The 19,060-nt window shown below is 34.6% G+C and overlaps 1 protein-coding gene across 1 annotated transcript in view; it reads left to right on the forward strand.

Moving 5' to 3' along the window:
• Positions 1–1,192: 1,192 nt before the first annotated feature.
• The window catches only part of CNGB3 (cyclic nucleotide gated channel subunit beta 3), a 170,960-nt gene continuing 153,092 nt past the window's right edge, over positions 1,193–19,060 (forward strand). The window contains exons 1-3 of the mRNA XM_059166079.1: positions 1,193–1,303; positions 7,084–7,165; positions 15,780–15,906. Of these exons, the coding sequence (XP_059022062.1) occupies positions 1,193–1,303; positions 7,084–7,165; positions 15,780–15,906 (320 nt within the window). The remainder of the gene's footprint in view (positions 1,304–7,083; positions 7,166–15,779; positions 15,907–19,060) is intronic.

Here is a 19,060-nt window from a genome sequence, read left to right on the forward strand (position 1 = left end):
TTTTATGATAATCCAGTGATTCATAAGAAAATTGTGAATTTGTAGGAAGTTTTAGAACAAATTGCTTCTAAGCAACAAAATACATATCCTTTAAACTGTTTTTATCAAATATACTGTCTCTGTTAAAGGCTGAATTATATTTTCTCAAAAGTGCATATTGAAGTCCTAATCCCCAGGACCTCAAAATATGACTACATCTAGTTAGGGTCTTTAAAGAAGTAATTAAGTTATAATGAGTTCACTGAGGTGGGCCTTAATCCAGTATGATTGGCACCCTTATAAGAAGGAACTGGGGACTCAAACATTATCAGGGGAAAGACAAAGTGAAGACACAGGGAGAAGATAGCTATCTATAAGCCAAAGAGACCTAGAATACTTCCTTCCCTCATGACCCTTGGAAGAAACCAACCTTTCTGATCTGGGACATCAATAATTCTTCCAAAGTTGTGACAAATAAATTTCTGTTGTTTAAGTCATCCAGTCTGTGGTAATTTGCTTTGGCAGCCCCAGCAAACTAACATACTCTTTGATTAATTCTAATATAATCATCATTATGAATCCGAGATGAACATTTAGGCTATTGGGAGTGCAAAGCTTCATTTTATGACTTTCCACTATAATTTCTAAGAGTTCCATTAATCTGATCAATTAATAAAATGTTTATTAAAAAAGAAAAAGAAGGATAGAAAAAGGAAAAAAAAAGTTATCTCCTGGTGTAGAACTAGAGATGGGAACTTTGGGGGGAATGAACTGTTGTTCCTTATAAGTCCTTACACACATATTATTTTTTAATCATTTACATGTTACTTTGATTAAATTAGATAGATGGAGATGGGTAGGTGGGTAATTAGAAAAGAAAAATAAATAAACCAGTGGACAGTATGATCACATTTAAACAACTTCAAATCAACAATGAAGTTTCGTTTAATCCTCCACTTGTAAACTATTCTCATGAGCATTTTTTCTCTTTAAAGTTCATAAACAGAATTCAAATCACCCAAGCAGAAGTAATTTGCTGCTTTTAAGCCAAAGCCCTGACTAGCTACAGAGTTGCCTCTAGGAATTAACGAGAACAAAATCCCGATTAAACAACTAATTGGCTTGTCTACTAATGAAAAGAAAAACAAAGTACGTTGCTCTACCCTGAGACAGAGTCATAAAAACAGAAGTTTTCAGAACCACCTCAGAGAAAATGTTTAAATCGTTAACAATAAAATCAAACAAGGTGAAGCCTAGAGAAGGGAACGATGAGAATAAACAAGGTCCTGATCCAAGCAATCAGCTTCAGCAATCCACAAGACAGGTATGCTACTTACATTCCTAAATCAGTCTTGATTATCATCATTTTTTGTCTAGTGATTGATTTTTGTCCAGTGTTTTAATATATGCTGTGGTATGTAAGATGGCTATTTCACCTGCTACCATTTGGGTCATGCTGTTTGTCTTTGGAAGTTTATCCACACTGTTTTATATATACTATATATATTTGCTTTATTTTTTATGTATTTATGTATTTTTATGTATTTTATATGTATTTGCTTTAAAACAGGTTGATAAATTTTTAGAAGATTACATTAGGAGTTGGAAAAGCCAAGTAAAACTTCTCATTGCTGATTTACACTTCTGAATAATTCAAAAAGAAATAATTTCTCAAATATCTAGTGGTCTATATGAATTTGCTTCAACAAAGAATGTTAAATATCCTGGATGTGGTAAATTACAATTTAACAATTATTGCTTTAGACTAGGAGTTCCTGAAAAGGAAATAGTTTTGCCATTCAGGACAATTGGTCACGTATGGAGTCACTTTTGATCATCACAGCTCAGGAGTAGAGATGTTACTTGCATCTAGTCAGTAAAGACCAGAAATGCTGCTAGACATCCTAGAACATACAGGGCAGACTTTCACAATATAGAATTATCCAGTTCAGAATTTCAGTACTACCAAAGTGGAGGAACCTGGCTCTTGATAAGTTTTTTTCATAAGTTCTAGGTCTATTCATCTGTAAAATGATGATAATACCTGCTTCATAGCCTGTTTTATAAACTAGAGACAATATATCTAAACTGCATACTAGAAATTAGCAGCCTCCCTTTCAAGTAAGTGTGGCCCTATTTGTGAGTTCTCTCTAGTGGAATGCGAGTGACTAGTGTTCATATGATAATAGTATAGCATCATATGGTAATAGCATTGTATTATATAGGAAAAGGTCTCTCTTTTCTAGAGACACATACTGAAGCATTTAGGGATCAATTATCATGTCTAAAATTGACTCTTAAACACTTCACCAACAGGGTGATGATAAAGTACTGGAAGGGGCACCTGGCTGGCTCATTCAGTGGAGCATGTGACTCTTGATCACAGGGTTGTGGGTTCAAGCTGCATAATGAGTGAAGATTACTTAAAAATAAAATATTTTTTAAAAGGGAAAAAAATAAAGTGCATAGTAGAGGCTTCCCAAATGGCTATTAATATTATTATTATTATTATAGTTTGTGTTTATATGATAAATATAAGTCTAAAGTGATAATTATATGATCAATAGTCACTTATAACTATCTATTGAATAATTTTCATAAATTACTGACTAGATTTACCTAAAAGTGCTATGTAAGATTTTTAGAGCAATAATTATTTTCCCATCTAAAAGACTTGGATGAAGGATGTCAAGTACAAGCAGGAGTATACCTCAGGGACTAAAATAGCATGGTCTAATGACTCAGGTTTAAATGAGCCTAGAGTATAGAAAACACCAAGATTACTTAGCATTTGCCCTGGAAAATCTGCCTTTGATTTCTGATTAACAATTGACTGTGTTTGCACTGGAGAGCAGATATGGACAATGTGCTTAGCATTGCTTCATGAGAGTACTCTTGAATTTTTTCTAATTCTTGTACTAATATAAATATTCCCATATTTTGAAAACTATTTATATGTTTAAAAACTCATGGAATATCACAGATGTTGAACTGGGTATTTTCCTTCAGCTAGTCTTGTGTTTCTTGCTGGAAAAGTCACTTCAATGATATTTAATCCCTGCCTGTCGTAATTATTTTCCAACAGAACACATAAAAATAACTAATATATTATTCTCTCAGAGAACATATAGCTAACAATAATTACTATGTGCCAGGAAAGTTGCTATCCTGTTCCAAGTACTATTGTATTAAATCTTCAGAGTAACCATGAGTCCTGTTATAATTTGTTGCTTACACACAACTAACAACTGGCAGAGCTTGGACTGGAACCCTGTTCTATCTGACTGTTGCACCTGAAAGCTAAATCTCTAGGCTATACTTCTTCAGAACAAATGAATTATAGTTGAATCAACTTTCTAAATACTCAACTCGCTGGATAAAGGAATGTTAGAGAGAAGGCAAAAAGAACAGATACTCCTTACACAGTTCTTTCCTTCAGAAACAGTAAGATGGTCTTTAGATTCCAAGTGTTTGAATTTCTTTCAAACTTTTTCTTGTGATTGAGTTCCAGTTTCACCACATTGTGGACCCTGAACCACCAAGGAAATGTTGAAGAAAAAAAAAAAAAAAAAAAGACTGGGGGCATCATATTGCCTGATTTCAAGCTATATTACAAAGCTGTGATCACCAAGACAGCATGGTTCTGGCACAAAAACAGACACATACACCAACTGAACAGAATAGAGAGCCCATATATGGAATTTCAACTCTGGTCAACCAATCTTTGGCAAAGCAGGAAAAAATATCCACTGGAAAAAAGACAGTCTCTTCTATAAATGGTGTGGAGAAAATTGCATATAGCTATATACAGAAGAATGAAATTGGACTATTCTCTTACACCATACACAAAGATAAACTCTAAATGGATGAAAGACCTCAGTGTGAGACAGGAATCCATCAAAATCCTAGAAGAGAACATGGGCAGTAACCTCTTCAACATCAGCCACAGAAACTTCTTTCAAGACAGGTCTCCAGACTCCAAAGGTTTCCAAGGAAAACGAAAGCGAAAATGAACTTTTGGGACTTCATCAAGATAAAAAAAAACTTCTTCACAGCAAAGGAAACTGTCAACCAAACAAAAAGGCAACCCACAGAATGGGAGGAGATATTTTGCAAATGACACTACAAACAAAGGGCTGATATCCAAGATCTATAAAGAACTTCTCAAACTCAACACCCAAAAAACAGATAATCAAGTCAAAAAATGGGCAGAAGACATGAGCAGACACTTCTCCAAAGAAGACATACAAATGGATAACAGACACATAAAAAAGTCTTCATCATCATTAGCCATCAGGGAGATTCAAATCAAAACCACATTGAGATACCACCTTACAACAGTTAGAATAGCAAAAAATGACAAGGCAAGAAAAAACATATATTGGAGAAGTTGTTGAGAAAGGGGAACCCTCTTACACTCTTGGTGGGAATGCAAATTGGTGTAGCCACTTTGGAAAACAGTGTGGAAGTTCCTCAAGACATTAAAAATAGAGCTACTCTATGATCCAGTAATTGCGCTACTGGGTATTTACCCCAAAAATATAGATGTAGTGAAAAGAAGGGCCATATGCACCCCAGTGTTCATATCAGCATGTCCACAATAGCCAAAATGTGGAAAGAGATAAGATGCCCTTCAATAGACAAATGGATAAAGATATGGTCTATATACACAATGGAATATTAGCCATCAGAAAGGATGAATAGGGGCGCCTGGGTGGCTCAGTGGGTTAAGCTGCTGCCTTCGGCTCAGGTCATGATCTCAGGGTCCTGGGATCGAGTCCGGCATCGGGCTCTCTGCTCAGCAGGGAGCCTGCTTCCTCCTCTCTCTCTGCCTGCCTCTCTGCCTACTTGTGATCTCTCTCTGTCAAATAAATAAATAAAATCTTTAAAAAAAAAAAAAAAAGAAAGGATGAATACCCAACTTTTGCCTCAGCATGATTGGGATTGAAGGAGATTATGCTAAGTGAAATGAGTCAAACAGAGAAAGTCAATTATCATATGGTTTCACTTATTTGTGGAACATAAGGAATAGCATGGAGGATATTAGAAAAGGGAAAAAATGAAGGGGAAGAAATCAGAATGGGAAAAGAACCATGAAAGACTAAGGACTCCGGGAAACAAATGGAGGATTTTAGAAGGGAGGGGTGGGGGGGTTGGGTAAGCCTAGTGGTGGGTATTAAGGAGGCCACAGATTGTGTGGAGCACTGGATCCATGCACGAGCAATGAATCATGGAACACTACATCAAAAATAATGATGTACACTGTATGGTGACTAATATAACACAATAAAAATAAATAAATAAATCCTTAGAAAATACAGAAATAGTAATACTGGAGAAGTATTTAGATTAAACACAGGTAGAACAACTCTGGTGTACATCCCATGACAGTAATACTGGAGAAGTACTTAGACTAGACACAGGTAGAACAACTCTTGTGTATATCCCATGATATTCTGATGGTACCAATTTATGGATGTTAACATGAAGTCTATGGGCATCACATTATATCTTAAAAGGCATATTTTGGGAAATTATTTACATCTATTGTTTAGATATAATAATACATTGCTTGAGGAAATAGAGTTATTCTCTAGTTTCAAATATGCTAAATATTAAAGATGACAGAAAGTTAAAAATCATTTTAATCGATAGAATATAACCTTTTAAAATGACATTTAAACAACAAGTTTCTGAAATACAAATAGATGTTTTGAGGCCTATAGGAAGATATTCATGAATGAATAAATCGATTTACATTGTTCTTTTAAAGTTTCATTTAAAGAGTTTGTTCTTAAACCAAAATATCATAGGTGACTTCCATTGGTCAATAACCAATAAATCAAGATCTGCAAACTAAGACCATTCCAGACTCTCATACTACAGAATAAGACACCATTCACATAAATCAACATTTGTATACATGAAAAGACTATGATGAAATGTTTATGAATAACATCATAATATGATGTAAAAGTACTTTATTGAACTCAGAGGGCTTTACCACTACTTCATAATATATCCAGGGATCTATATCTTTCTAGCTAGTTAATCAATTTCCTACTCAAGAACATAAAAACAATAATAGCTGTCTTGCCTAACGCATATGGTTACTGTCAGGCTTAAATTAAATCATCTGATTAATTTATTTTCCAGTTTAAAATGTTCCTGACATATAGTGCTTATAAATAATGTCAAACTCCACACCAACACTTGTGAAATTCTCAAGGCCTTTGTCCCTGCCTATTTAGCTAGCCTTATTTTCTCACACTATTTCCCATTCAACCACTTCTACTTTAGTCTCCCCCAAGTACACAATCACACCTTGGACTATTGTTAAAGAGGCATCCTCTGCCTGGAATATTTTCCATATCCTGTTCACTCAAAAACAAAATCATCTTGATTTGTAATACTCTCCTCCCTTTCCTTCTCCTCCTATAGAATTGACCATTCCACCCTTCTGTCCTGTTCTATCCTCTACATTGTCTCATCTCCTATAACATTTCCTTACATTTACATTTTTTAGTGTTTGTTTCCCCTTCTAAACTGTGAACAGCTTGGGAGCCAACATTTCCATAGTCTTTCCTTATATCTCCATCCCCGTAGGAACATCCTCGACAAACACTGGCCACATCCAGTGAGACATACATACATTTCAAAGGAAAACTTAGACGCTCAAATGAGACAGAAACAAATGAAATCACAATGAGAAGAGAGAGCTCTGAATTAAGAAACTAGACTACTTTCTTCTCTCCCTCACTTTAAGTTCTACTACTAAAGACATAGACCAGAGCCAACACTGGAGCTGTGGGGAGTGAGGAGTGAAATTGGGTGGAACATGTGCCAGGGAGATGCAGCAACCACACGGACAAAAAGAGAGTGCCTGAGGCCAGCAAGCCATGAAGGTTAGGGTTGATGATTCAATAGTAGAGCCAAGAATATTCTTTTAAGTACAAGAATTATCATTTGTAGTATACCATAAACAAATGATAAACTTTTGATGATTGGCTTGATCACTGAATGAAAAACTCTGTTATATTTTACATTTAGATTTTTTTTTTAATTTAAATCTGTCATGTACGATCTTTATTTTGTTTCTTAAAGGGAGAAAACAAAAGTGAAAACAAACCTCTCCAAACCAAGATGATTCCTGTCACATCTGAAGAGTCACACACCAAAATACAAGGTCAGAATCCAAATCTATAGGAAAAAATCTATGAAGTAAAATGCATGTCTCTCTAAATGTGTTACCTTGACTAGGTAGATCACCTGGGGTAAACCATACTTGAGATACCTAAGGATCTGAATGTTTATAAAAGCATTACTTCTTCATTCAGTCACTTACTCAATAATTTTTTTTTAGTACGTACTGTGTGCCAGGCATCAGTCTATGGACTAGAGATATAGTAGCAAACAATATGGGCCAAGTCTGTATTAACATAGGCATATAATGAACAATGTAATTTCAAATAAGTTTTATGAATTAATAAAATTCATGTGGCTTGTACATGTTTAAAGTTTCAGTGATCAGGCTTCTGCTCTTCTTCCTTTAAACTTTCTTCACTAGAAATCTTATCTACTCCTAAGGCTACCATAACTCATTCCTATATCAGTGATTCCATAGCAGGCCCAATTCCTTTTTTAAGACCATGTCCAATATTTTGTAAGTAACCATTGGACATACACACCTGTACGTTCTGCTACCATTCTGTTTTACTATGAGTTATTTTATAGCAGTGATGGTTTCAAATCAACATTTCTTCTCACATAAAAATACAGTCTTAATGGTAGGAAACCAAGGATCACATCTTTGGGATGACAAGTTTATTATTATCTTTGTTATACTTTTTTTGAAGTGTATTTGTAAGCTTAATTTTTCATAGTTGGTAGTAAAAACTCTTGTGGAAGCTTCATTTAACAGAGAAGCTTTTTGAGTCGACAGGAAAAAAATTAGTTTCATTTAAATCTGCAGAGTTAGCATGTCTTCAAAGGCTTTAATAAGAATAACCGTTATATTTAAGATACTTTGTTTTGAAAAAGCAAAATTATTAGTGTTTAAAGATAGCCTTTTATATGTGCTTGGTATTTTTATATTCTTCACTTCAAAACATGCAGGTGCAATGTCACAATATCTGCAGATGTTGATTTCTGATTATAGAACTCTTATCTTCTGCAGAGCGTGGTTTAATTTTTATCTGCCATGGAAATGAAGAACGTAATATATTTTGGATTCAAATAGAGATAACTTTCTAAAGTCCTCTTTTGATTATAATCATCTTTCTTAGGCTTCCACTTCACTATAGCACATTAAGTCCTTCTTTAAAAAATGTTTTGGTACCAGTAGAGGATATGTAAATGACTTCCCTAATAGTTTATGATATTGGAAGGTGACTTAGTGTGGAAATGGATCAAAGTTAGGTGCCCATAGCTAGTATGGTATGGTAGGTTGACTAATGGCTCTTCAAAGACATTCATACCCTAATCCCTAAAAACTATGAGCGGGGGGAAACACTGATGTTATTAAGTTAAGGATTGTGAGATGGGAAGATTATCCAGAAGACCTCAATATAATTAAGGAGTTCTTGTAGGAAAAACGCGGGAAGGTCAAAGACAGAAGAAGATGGGATGATGCAATCTGAAGATAGGAAGGGACACAGTCCAAGGAACATAGGCAGCCTCTACAAGCTAGAAAACAATAAACCAGTGTTGTTCTAAGCCTTTAAACTTGTTTGCTACAGCATCAGAAAACTAATCTATATGGCTTTAAAATACTCTGTACTTAATAACAAAAGAGAAATAAGAAATTGAGTTTTGCTCCAATCAATAACATAAATTCAGTACATTGACAGTATATAGTACTAGCAAGAGCACTGGTTTTAGAGTTTGACACGCTTGAATTCAAATTATATCTCTACCACTTAATAGCTTTGAGTGACCTTAGTCAAGATAGTTGATATCTCTGAGTCTCAGTTTGCTCATGTATAAAATAAGGATAATACTGTCATCAATCTTGTAGGTTGTAAATACAAATTAAATTAGTTAATATATGTAAAACATTTAGCACTGAGGTTGATAAATTCCAATGTTGATAGAAGTCAGATAGTATAAATGAGGATAATGCATGCTCTGTTTAAACAGGCCAGAGGCCACTCAGCTCCAAGCAATCACTGCCATGTGGATGAGAGGCGAGTGCTGCCAGACATCATGAGCAACTGCAAATACAAATTTTAACTTGAAAGCTCCCAATTTTTAAATACCAACTTTTTTAAATGTTTGAATATTCTCTTTTTAAATTACTGAAATAAAAACTAAAATCTTGTCATATGACCATTTTGTGATCTCTAACCAACCACATGGTAGGTACTTGATGTTATTCATGTATGTAGTCATGTATGAACAGTTGTCACTGTTCTGTCACACCTTGACAGAATTCTGAATCTTGCAATTCAAGATTCTTACTCTTCCCTTTCTTCCACTCATGCCCTCCATCCCATATTTGTGTTGCAAACAGACTGCAAGTGTAGTATCCTCTCTGGGCCAACTGTGCCAAATAGCTCTAGGTTCCAAGCCAAGAGCTCTAGGTTCCAAGTCTAATATATTTCCAGGTCTGCAGAGGTGCCCCAGGCCTTGCCAGTCCCCCATCACCATCCAAAATGACCCGCGCTGCATCTCAGCCAACTTAGTTTGGACAAAAGTCTGGAAAGTTAAAAACCGCTCTAGAATTCAAAATACTCTAAAAAATAAAGTATAATTAATTTTTAAAATATAGCAGGGAAAAAGAAGGAAAAATCCTAACTTGTTTAAATAAGAAACCACTCTTTAGTTCTTGATAATCACAGTTAACTTATACAAATTTCATTTGCCTTGTATGAAATAGGAGAATAACCAGACTATGTACAGAAATTTAATTTTTAAAAATCAGTAAAGGCTTCCCTGTATAAGATCAGTCAGTTCCATTGTCATGCACAGGAGCTACTATGGCTAATTTTAGTAGTATAGTCCACTTTCTCTAAGTGTCGATTCTACTCATCAGCCAAAAGACAAAGTGGGAATATAGAAATAACAATAACAAAATGAATGAAACTTTTTATCAAAAAACTACTTAAGCATATTTTTCTGCTTCATCCAAAAAGGAAAAAAAAAAGGAGAAAGAAAAATCCCTTATAATGTAAACAATTACTTACCATTATTAAACTTAATAAGAAATATTCTTTCAAAATGATACCTGATGTGGTGATGAACAAAAGAAATGAGAAATGAACCAACACAGCATGTGAAATTTCTGAAAACTTGGTCTAGAAAAAAGATGAATTTGATGTTCTTTATAATTTGACATGATGAAGGAAAGTGCTAACCATGCGGATTTAGCAAGGGACAGGGATGTAATTTGGCAAGGGATGGAGCCTTCAGTGGCAAGGGCTCCAGGGTAAGAAAACCTATGGATAACTGGAAAACCATTCAAGGGACGGAGTCAGCCCTAGGAGCTAATTGCTCTCTCTGCCTCTCCCTCATCGTCAACATGGCTTCATTTCTCATGTTGCTGCATTTCTCTCTGCATATCTACTCTGGACTGCTCTCACTCCCATCTATTCATTTCCCAGTCTAAATTCCAGAGAGAATGGTCTGACAGACTTAGATAGCAACCATTATTCCTATGATATCACCACCCAAATCACCAGCCAACTGTGGACTGGACCACCTTCTTTAGATCAGGTCACCATCTGTATACACAATCAGTAACCATTCCTATGTATAATACAAAACAGAGATGCCTTGTTAAAGGTGGAGAAGTAAAGAGATCTGATCAGCTAGGAGAAGCTAGCTGATCAGCTAGCTAGAAGACCAGACTCTTAACTGAAAAACTTCCTCAGTTTCCACCTATTTTACAAACTAAAAACTTAAGAGATTCTAACCAATGTGGATAGGATGTTTTTTATTTTTATTTTTTATTTTTCTGATAAAATACTATATAGTTTTCATGATTTAAATATACCTGCATAATTCAATTAAATCGAACTGTTTGGGGGCTTTTTTTTTTCTGCTAAAGAACATAGATGATTGATTTGTAAGAAGTTGCATTCTGCTTTCCTGATTCCTGAAACACTTTTAAGTAAATAACAGCTCCTGCATGCTTCATTTATGTCAATGCTGTGCAGATTTGAAAGAGTTAATATACATTTTTTAAAGCTAATTTATCCCAATCAGGCTGGTGGAACACTGTGTTTATATTACATTTTTCTTGAATGGAGTCTTTATCTAATCCTCCCAGAAATACCCATGACAAAAGTATTTCTCATTTTATGGATGAGGAAACTGTTATAGAAAAGCAACTTATCCAGAGTCACCCAGAGAATTAGTGATGTAAGGATTAGAGTTCTGTATTTAGTACCCAGCACCAGTAACTCACCACAGTCTTTAATATAAACTGTACATTAAATGTATTTTCTAGATGAACTAATCCCAGTACAAAAGTACCTGAAACTAAACATGACATTGAGGGAGGACAGGATCTGTCATTTTGTGCAGTACAAAAGCTACCTTAGATGGATCTGTATTTTTTGTTGATTAATTCATTTCTTTACTTGTGATGATGTATCTTAAAATTAAAAAAGAAAACTCCCTAAATATAAAAATCTCTTTAGGACTTTCTGGCACATTAAGGCTGAGTAGAAGACTTCTAACCTCCGATCCAATGCAAGGACCCCTTCTTACCTCCCTTAATGCAGTCTCCAGCATCTGTCTATCTACCTCCAGCAACAGAGGTTTCACTGCCTCACAAAGCCATATGTTTCGCTGTGAGACAAATGTAGTTGTTAGAATGTCCAGGATTTCATTTGTCCGTTTTATAAATCCCATTGATGGATCTTTCTTCTGCCTTCTGCTAATATAAAATAATATACCAGATATTATATTATTAAATTAATTAAAATAATAAAATATATTAAAATAATATTCTGTTCTATACAACAGACCTTCAAAGAATCTGAAATAAACTGCTGTATCAGTAGTTGGTCTTCAGTACTTTAGCTAAAGACTTTAAGTTCCTTAACTATGCCTTATGAGATGGTTTCCAGAACTCTCACCTACTCTGATTCTCTCTCCTCTGGATTTTTTATAGATTGCATGAGCATTTCTAATATAAAATATTACATGTTTCAAATTTTGTGACATTTTAGGCACTTCCTTAGTTTCCATTTTATACACATCGGTATAATGTTTGCCAGCTTCCTCCATGTCATTTGACAATCCACAAAGATATAATAAAATGTCAGATATGGTCAAAATGTTATAGTTAAAATTTTTGTAAGAACACTAAATATTCAGTAACAACAAAATTAAACACAGGCTGAGTCAAAAATACAATCTCGAGTACCAGAGAGACTAATCATAAATTATACGCTTCTTAAAACTGTTATTTACCATTTTATTGCAAATGTTCATTCATTAAGATGAAAATGATAGTGTCACTTATGCATATAATCAAAATACTCAGACTTAGTTTTTGTTAACTCACCTAACATCTAATTACTCAGATATTGTTGGTGTCTAATAAAAGAATTGTTTTTGAGACAGAACCCACAATGTATTTGGTGTTTTAAGAGTTAGAAATTTAAACAAGTGATATCATCACCCACATCAAACATTTCAACGAATGAAAGCATTTTCAAGTCTTTTCCTTTTTATATCCATCCAAAAAAAAAAAAAAAAGCCAACTGAACCAACACCTGTCTAATTCACAACCTTATTCCCAAATTAGGTTCTTTGGATTCCTCCTTTTCCAGCAATTATTTAGTACCACTGATAAAATGTGGAAGGTTAATGGCTTTCTGCATCACTTATCTCCTCACTTGAAGATGGAAGCAGATGTTTCACACCTGCACAGGTCTCTTCAGTGTGCTGCTACAAGGGGGCCAAGCAGTTTGAAAGTGTATTACAGTGGGCCCAGAGCGAGATGCTGCCAGGCCAAAGACGGAATCAGCCAGGTGTGTGGAGGGCAAATTCAGTACTCATTCTTGCACATTCAATAAAAGCAACCATATCAGAACACTTCGATTCCAGATTTTACTATCTGCCATGGGCACACATTCCAGGGCAGAATTTGACTAAGTATACTGATGAGTTCTGGCAATTGCTGTGCAATGTGCAAAGAGCACAGTTGGCAGAAAAGACGTACACTATTAGTTTGGGCAGCTACAAAACAGGGAATCCTGCTGTCCATGTGTGAAGCAGGGGAAAACTACAATGTGAGGGTGACAAAACTTCACCCAGATGCCAGACCAAGATTTGCTGTGTATTTTAGATTTCTTCCATGATGAGGATGGTGCAAACAATCTGGCCATCTGTTCCCACAAACAAATAACATGTTGCATGGATAAAAAGACACCCACACTGACTATAGTTGACAGGGATCCTTTTGTTTTAAGTCCTCATGAGTATTTTTAAAGTTGTTCTGCTTAGAATTCAAGAATGGGCAATAACTGGTTTCTCATTTTCACCAACAAGCTGTGATTAAGGATTTATTTTGTAATTAAAATGCTTATCCACGAAGCAAATTAGGCTGGAATTAATTTCTAAATAGCCTAAACTTGCCATAGTAGAAGCAGTGTCATTTTAGAAGGTGTTGGTAATGTCTAGAAAAGATGTGGTAAGATATAAGGATCTAATTAGAGTTAGTTTAATCCAAATGTTATGACGATAAACAGAAATTCCTTATTAGAAGAGGAAAAGAGAACTGTTACAGAATAGTCATTTAATTGGTACTAGCAGAAAAGTAGTGCTGTAAATGCAATGCATATGCTATAGCTTGAATGAGTAATGGAAGTATGCGATGCGACTTATATTCATTTGCTTTTATAAGAAATGGTCAATAAAAGCCTCTTAAAAAATACTCTGTTTTATAGATTATGCTTGTTTTATTCAGGAGGGATTTTTTTATCCTTTTACTCATATTTCATGCTCTATTTCAATACTAATTTGGGGGCAGGGGTGCAGATGCTTTTAGAAAAATATATGAACACAATGGTTCATAACCTTTTTTGGCCCAAACTTCTTTGAGGAGCTCATGGTAACCTTAAATCCTCTCCATGTAAAAAATGCATATGAAGCGTATATACAGTCTCAAAAGTTCCAATCCATAGGTGCACTAGACAACTGTAGCCAGAGGTTAAGAACTCTGCTCTAAAAGATCTTACAGTAATTACCCCAGTGTTTGTAGATATGGGAAAAAAGATTTGGCTTTCACTTTCCTAGGCAGCAATATGTAATATAATGTTAGAGATTTGAAAAATGATTTTTTGTTAGATAAAAAGAAATAGGAAAATATTGCTTAAACCGAATACATAGGGAAAATAAGACCTTCTCTCTTATTTCTACCAAAAGCTTCTTAGTACAAAATGACATATTGAAAGTGCATTTTTTTTACTCTGAAATCTGTTCAGTACTGATAAGCTTGCTAGTGTACCACATGTGCTTGTGTAAGAAGGACCCTATCCTGCACTCTCAGTAAGATTCTGTATTTGTGGGAATATTTCATTTGGCCTATAGACTCTAGACACACACTCCAAGAACATGATTACAGTAATGGTTCTTTGTATCCTAAGTAAAGTAAGGAATTTGGAGGTTTTTCATTTAAACATACAACTGTGGTTTCTATCTTCTAGCCAGAATTACTGTAATTCTGAAATAAATGTAGGTAGGAGATATATAATGAAGAAACTTGTTTTTGGAAATCCAGAGATTTCAGCTCTCTTAGTCATAAGCTTTTTTTTTTAGTGAATCCATTTTGTGATACCCCTTATTCCTGAAACATATTCCTGAAAAGTTTTTTACTTTGGAAGATTTAAATGGATCATAGGAATTTTCATATTAAAGGACTTACGTAAAAACTTTTGTGGAAGTAAGTGATCACACATGATTTATCATTTTTGTGAATCCAGATTTTCAATACTGGATTGGCTTAAGTTTTTCCAATTATAATGTATTACCAAAAATAAAAGTTATGATTTGAACATTGATTCTAATTTCCTAAGCACAGTACATCCAATTAAAAATAAATTAGAAACTGTAGACAATGAATAACCATTAAATTTTGTTCATTCTATTTCTTTGCTCCTTCTCTATTTTCTTTTTATATTAAGTCATTTACTTTCATTAAAATCTTCTCTATAATCCAAATATTTACCAGTGAATTGATTATTCTCTTGGCACACTACAATTTAAACTATTTTAATTAGAAATTGTATTTGTAGGCTTGAAGGGAAATCTTAACTTTTGGACTAAAAATGAAGCTAGTACATATTAGTTTGTATTGCTTATTCAGAAAAGATGTCATAGCTAAAGATGATCAAAACAAAACCAAAAATTTTGTTTCATTAAAAAACTAGAATGCAAAATTCTAAAATAATGTCAGTGATATCACTTCTCTCTGTTTTATTCTTCTGAATTTTATGAGGCTTCAGTTTCAGCCACAAATTATGAATAATACCATAGCAGAACTGAAATGTCTTTTGAATGATTATTCCTTATTAATCTCAGTTTAGCCAATTTCAAAGAGAAATATACTAAATGAACCTTTTGCTGCATAATACACCAACTCTAAGTATACTTTTTATCAGCCTGAAGGTATCTACAAGTTAACTTCACCTGCAGGAGGTCCAACTTTGTTTAACAGGAATCCTAGGGGAAGCATTCCTATGACTATTTTGGAGAAACAATAAGCATTTTTGTAATTTATACTGTCCAATATGACTTATCAAGAGTGGCATATATTCTTCTGTCTAAATGTTCTTTCCTTTCCACAGATAAAATCTCCGAGAAAAATTCACTCAAAGATTTGACCCCAAGCCCTGACCATCAAAATGCAACAGAATCAAAGGGAGCAACGCCAGAGCAGAAAGAAATGGAAACTGGGAAAGAAGTCTTAGTCAGGTGAGAATTGAATAAAACTCACATTACATGTTAGATATATTGCTCAGGCTTCAGTGAAGAAATCAAATGTGTATTCCTCACTTTAGCTGAACAAAGGTTAGGACAACAGTAGTCACATAAAACAGAAGAACTGGCTGAAAGTTAAAGGTTGTTTCTGTCTAGTTCATTGTCCCTTACTAACTAGTCCTGGTCACTAACCAGGATCTCTAGACAACCATTTAGCTATAGGCCAGATCACACCAGCAAAAACATGGTAGTCACACTTCTGAGTCATTAATATCATCAAGGAAACAGCCTACATATTTACTAGACATGAATTTTTAAAAAGAAGAAATTGAACAGAATATATGATTCTTTTCCAAGTTCACAAAGAAACAGCCAATCCAATTCTGTAAATATTTTATTGTTTAGTTGTTATTTCCTTTTATCTGCTAAAGAAAGTGTAGCATGATAACCAAGAATAATTACAGTAACAGGTAATCTTTATGCCACTGAAGAAATACAGTTTTATAAACACTTCCCATAAAATTATTGGAAATACCACAAAAGAGATGACAATTTCAATGTGAATAAGTAAATCCACAATAAACACAACTAGGAGCCCCTTCATTTTGCCACTTCTTGGCATGCTATTATGTGCCTGCTGATCCAATTTGAATTGCTTAATTATAGTTAATATAATTGCAATAGGCTTATGGAATAATAAAAGCATACTCTTATTTAAGAGGCAAGAAGACTTGTCATTTAAAAAGAAATTAGAAGTGCCTTTGCCTCCCCCGATTTAAATCCCCCTCCCTACTTCTTTCTGAACATCTCCTACACTGTGTTAAACCATGTGCTGCCAATAGGAGTTACAGTGATAATCTAGGACACAGTGAATTGCAGACTGAACAATAGGCATCAGAAAGAGAAGGTACACTTTCAATAAATACAAATTTGGCTATTATGGAATTAAATATGAGTTCACTCTATCACATGCATATACATAAAAAGCTGTTTGACAAAAATTAAACCTGACATACTATTTAGGCCGAGAGATGTTTAAACTCTGGGTTAAAGACTAAAATCTTACAACTGAGCTAAGTAATTATTTATATTATTTTTATAACTGTTGGTGTTTATAGAATGATTTGCAGTTCTTTTAGTGGGTCATTATTATCTTCACTTTACAGATAAGCAGTCAAGGCACATGGAGGTTAATTAGCTGGCCTATAGTAATAGGGTCAGCTCAGGCAAGATTGGACTGCACAAGACTCAAATTCCTCAGTGGAACTTTTTCCTCCCTCTCATGAATACACTTATTTCAATCAACAGCTTAACCTCCTGAACCAATCTCTCCTTCTGGTATTTATTTTAGTATACTTAATTTTTTTGTAATAACCAATGGTGATAGACATGTTTTCAAAGGGCTGAAGTGGAAGCCATAACTAACATTTTAGGGATATATTGCTCTTAAACCAAATCCATTTCTAGTATTGTACTCTTCTAAAATATGAAAATGGAAAACTTTCAGTTACCCAGAAAGTGGGTCAATCAGTGTATCTCAAAAACAGAAAACTCCTTGAATGATCCTTAATACCATGCGTGGTCTGTCTCTTCCCCTATTTTCCTAACCTTCTATTCCGGTCACAATGGCCCTAATTCAGTCTCTTGTACCTGTGAATTGATTTTTTTTTTCTGGAATAATTGATTGTTCTTTCTGCAATATAGGTGGCAAAGTGCCTTGAGAATTATTGACAAACTGAGTAAATCCAAATTAGCTTAAAACTCTTTCTTTGTTGTTAGATGGCTGGTCACACTTTTCCTCAGGAATGAGTGAAAACCAACTGCATTGAAGGAGCAACTTTAATGGGTCACTAAATGTTCTATTGTCACTTTTGACTAATATTAAGGGAATCCTAACATCCAAATACCATGTACAACTTTCCAAAGACTTCCTATTTCAATTTCATTGGCATTAATAGTACCACATCTAGAATCTTAGACAACAGGGTTTTTGTACATCACTAGAAAATATCAATTATAGGGTTCCTGGGTGGCTCAGTGGGTTAAAGCCTCTGCCTTTAGCTCAGGTCATGATCCCAGGGTCCTGGGATCGAGACCTGCATTGGGCTCTCTCCATTCAGCAGGGAGCCTGCTTCCTCCTCTCTCTCTGCCTGCCTCTCTGCCTACTTGTGATCTCTGTCTGTCAGATAAATAAATAAAATATTAAAAAAAAAAAAAAAGAAAATATCAATTATAAAATGACTTCCAATTGTTAGTGTTATTTCACAGTACTCTCAATGAGTAAAGATCATTTTGGTATTTGCAGTTATCAAAAATCAGCAGTTTTTTTTTTCTAGAAAAACATTAAGGATTTGATTGATTACAGGCAAAGGATGCTTGTGAGTGACTGCTTCTCACCTCAATTTTTTGAATTTGCAAAAAATTAGATTATTAATAAATAAATTTAAAAGTGCATTTCTTGCTCTAAGTTTATTTACATTACTTTCTACCTTAAGCCCCATATTGAATAGGGATCATGTATCTAGGCTGATCAATAAATATTGAAGAAAATGCATGTTGTGGATTTTGCTGTCTCTGTGTGTGAAGCACAGTTTGATATTATTGATTATACCTTTAATTTCTGTCACACTCAGAAGACAGTCAGAGGTGGATACCAAGAGAACTAACAGTATATATATACTGTACTATATTTACTACAGTGTATATAGTAAATCTGTGGATATATTCTATAACAGATTTATTGTAAAGAATTGGATCACATAATTATGGAGGCTGAGCAGTCCCAATATCTTCAGTCAGCAAAGCTAGAGGCCAAAGGGAGGCAATGGTATAGCTCTAGTCTGAATATGAAGGCCTAAGAACCAAAATTGTTGGTGTAGTTCCAGTCCAAAAACTGGCAGACTTAAGACCCAGAAAGAACCAATGTTTCAGTTTTAGTCCGAGGGCAAGAAGTCCTCAGCCTGCAAACTGGAAGAGATTTCTAAACATAACCCAACTACTCTGGCAAGCTGATGATGGATTTCCAGTCCCTAGATCTGTAAAAAAATAAATTTCTGTTGTTTACATACTACCCAGTCCCTAATACTTTTGTTAGAGCAGCTTGAACTAAGACATCACCATTCCCCAAACTCTTTAACATAGAGCCTCT

The sequence above is a fragment of the Mustela lutreola genome, chromosome 3 (assembly GCF_030435805.1).
Source record: "Mustela lutreola isolate mMusLut2 chromosome 3, mMusLut2.pri, whole genome shotgun sequence".
In the NCBI taxonomy this organism is placed as follows: domain Eukaryota; kingdom Metazoa; phylum Chordata; class Mammalia; order Carnivora; family Mustelidae; genus Mustela; species Mustela lutreola.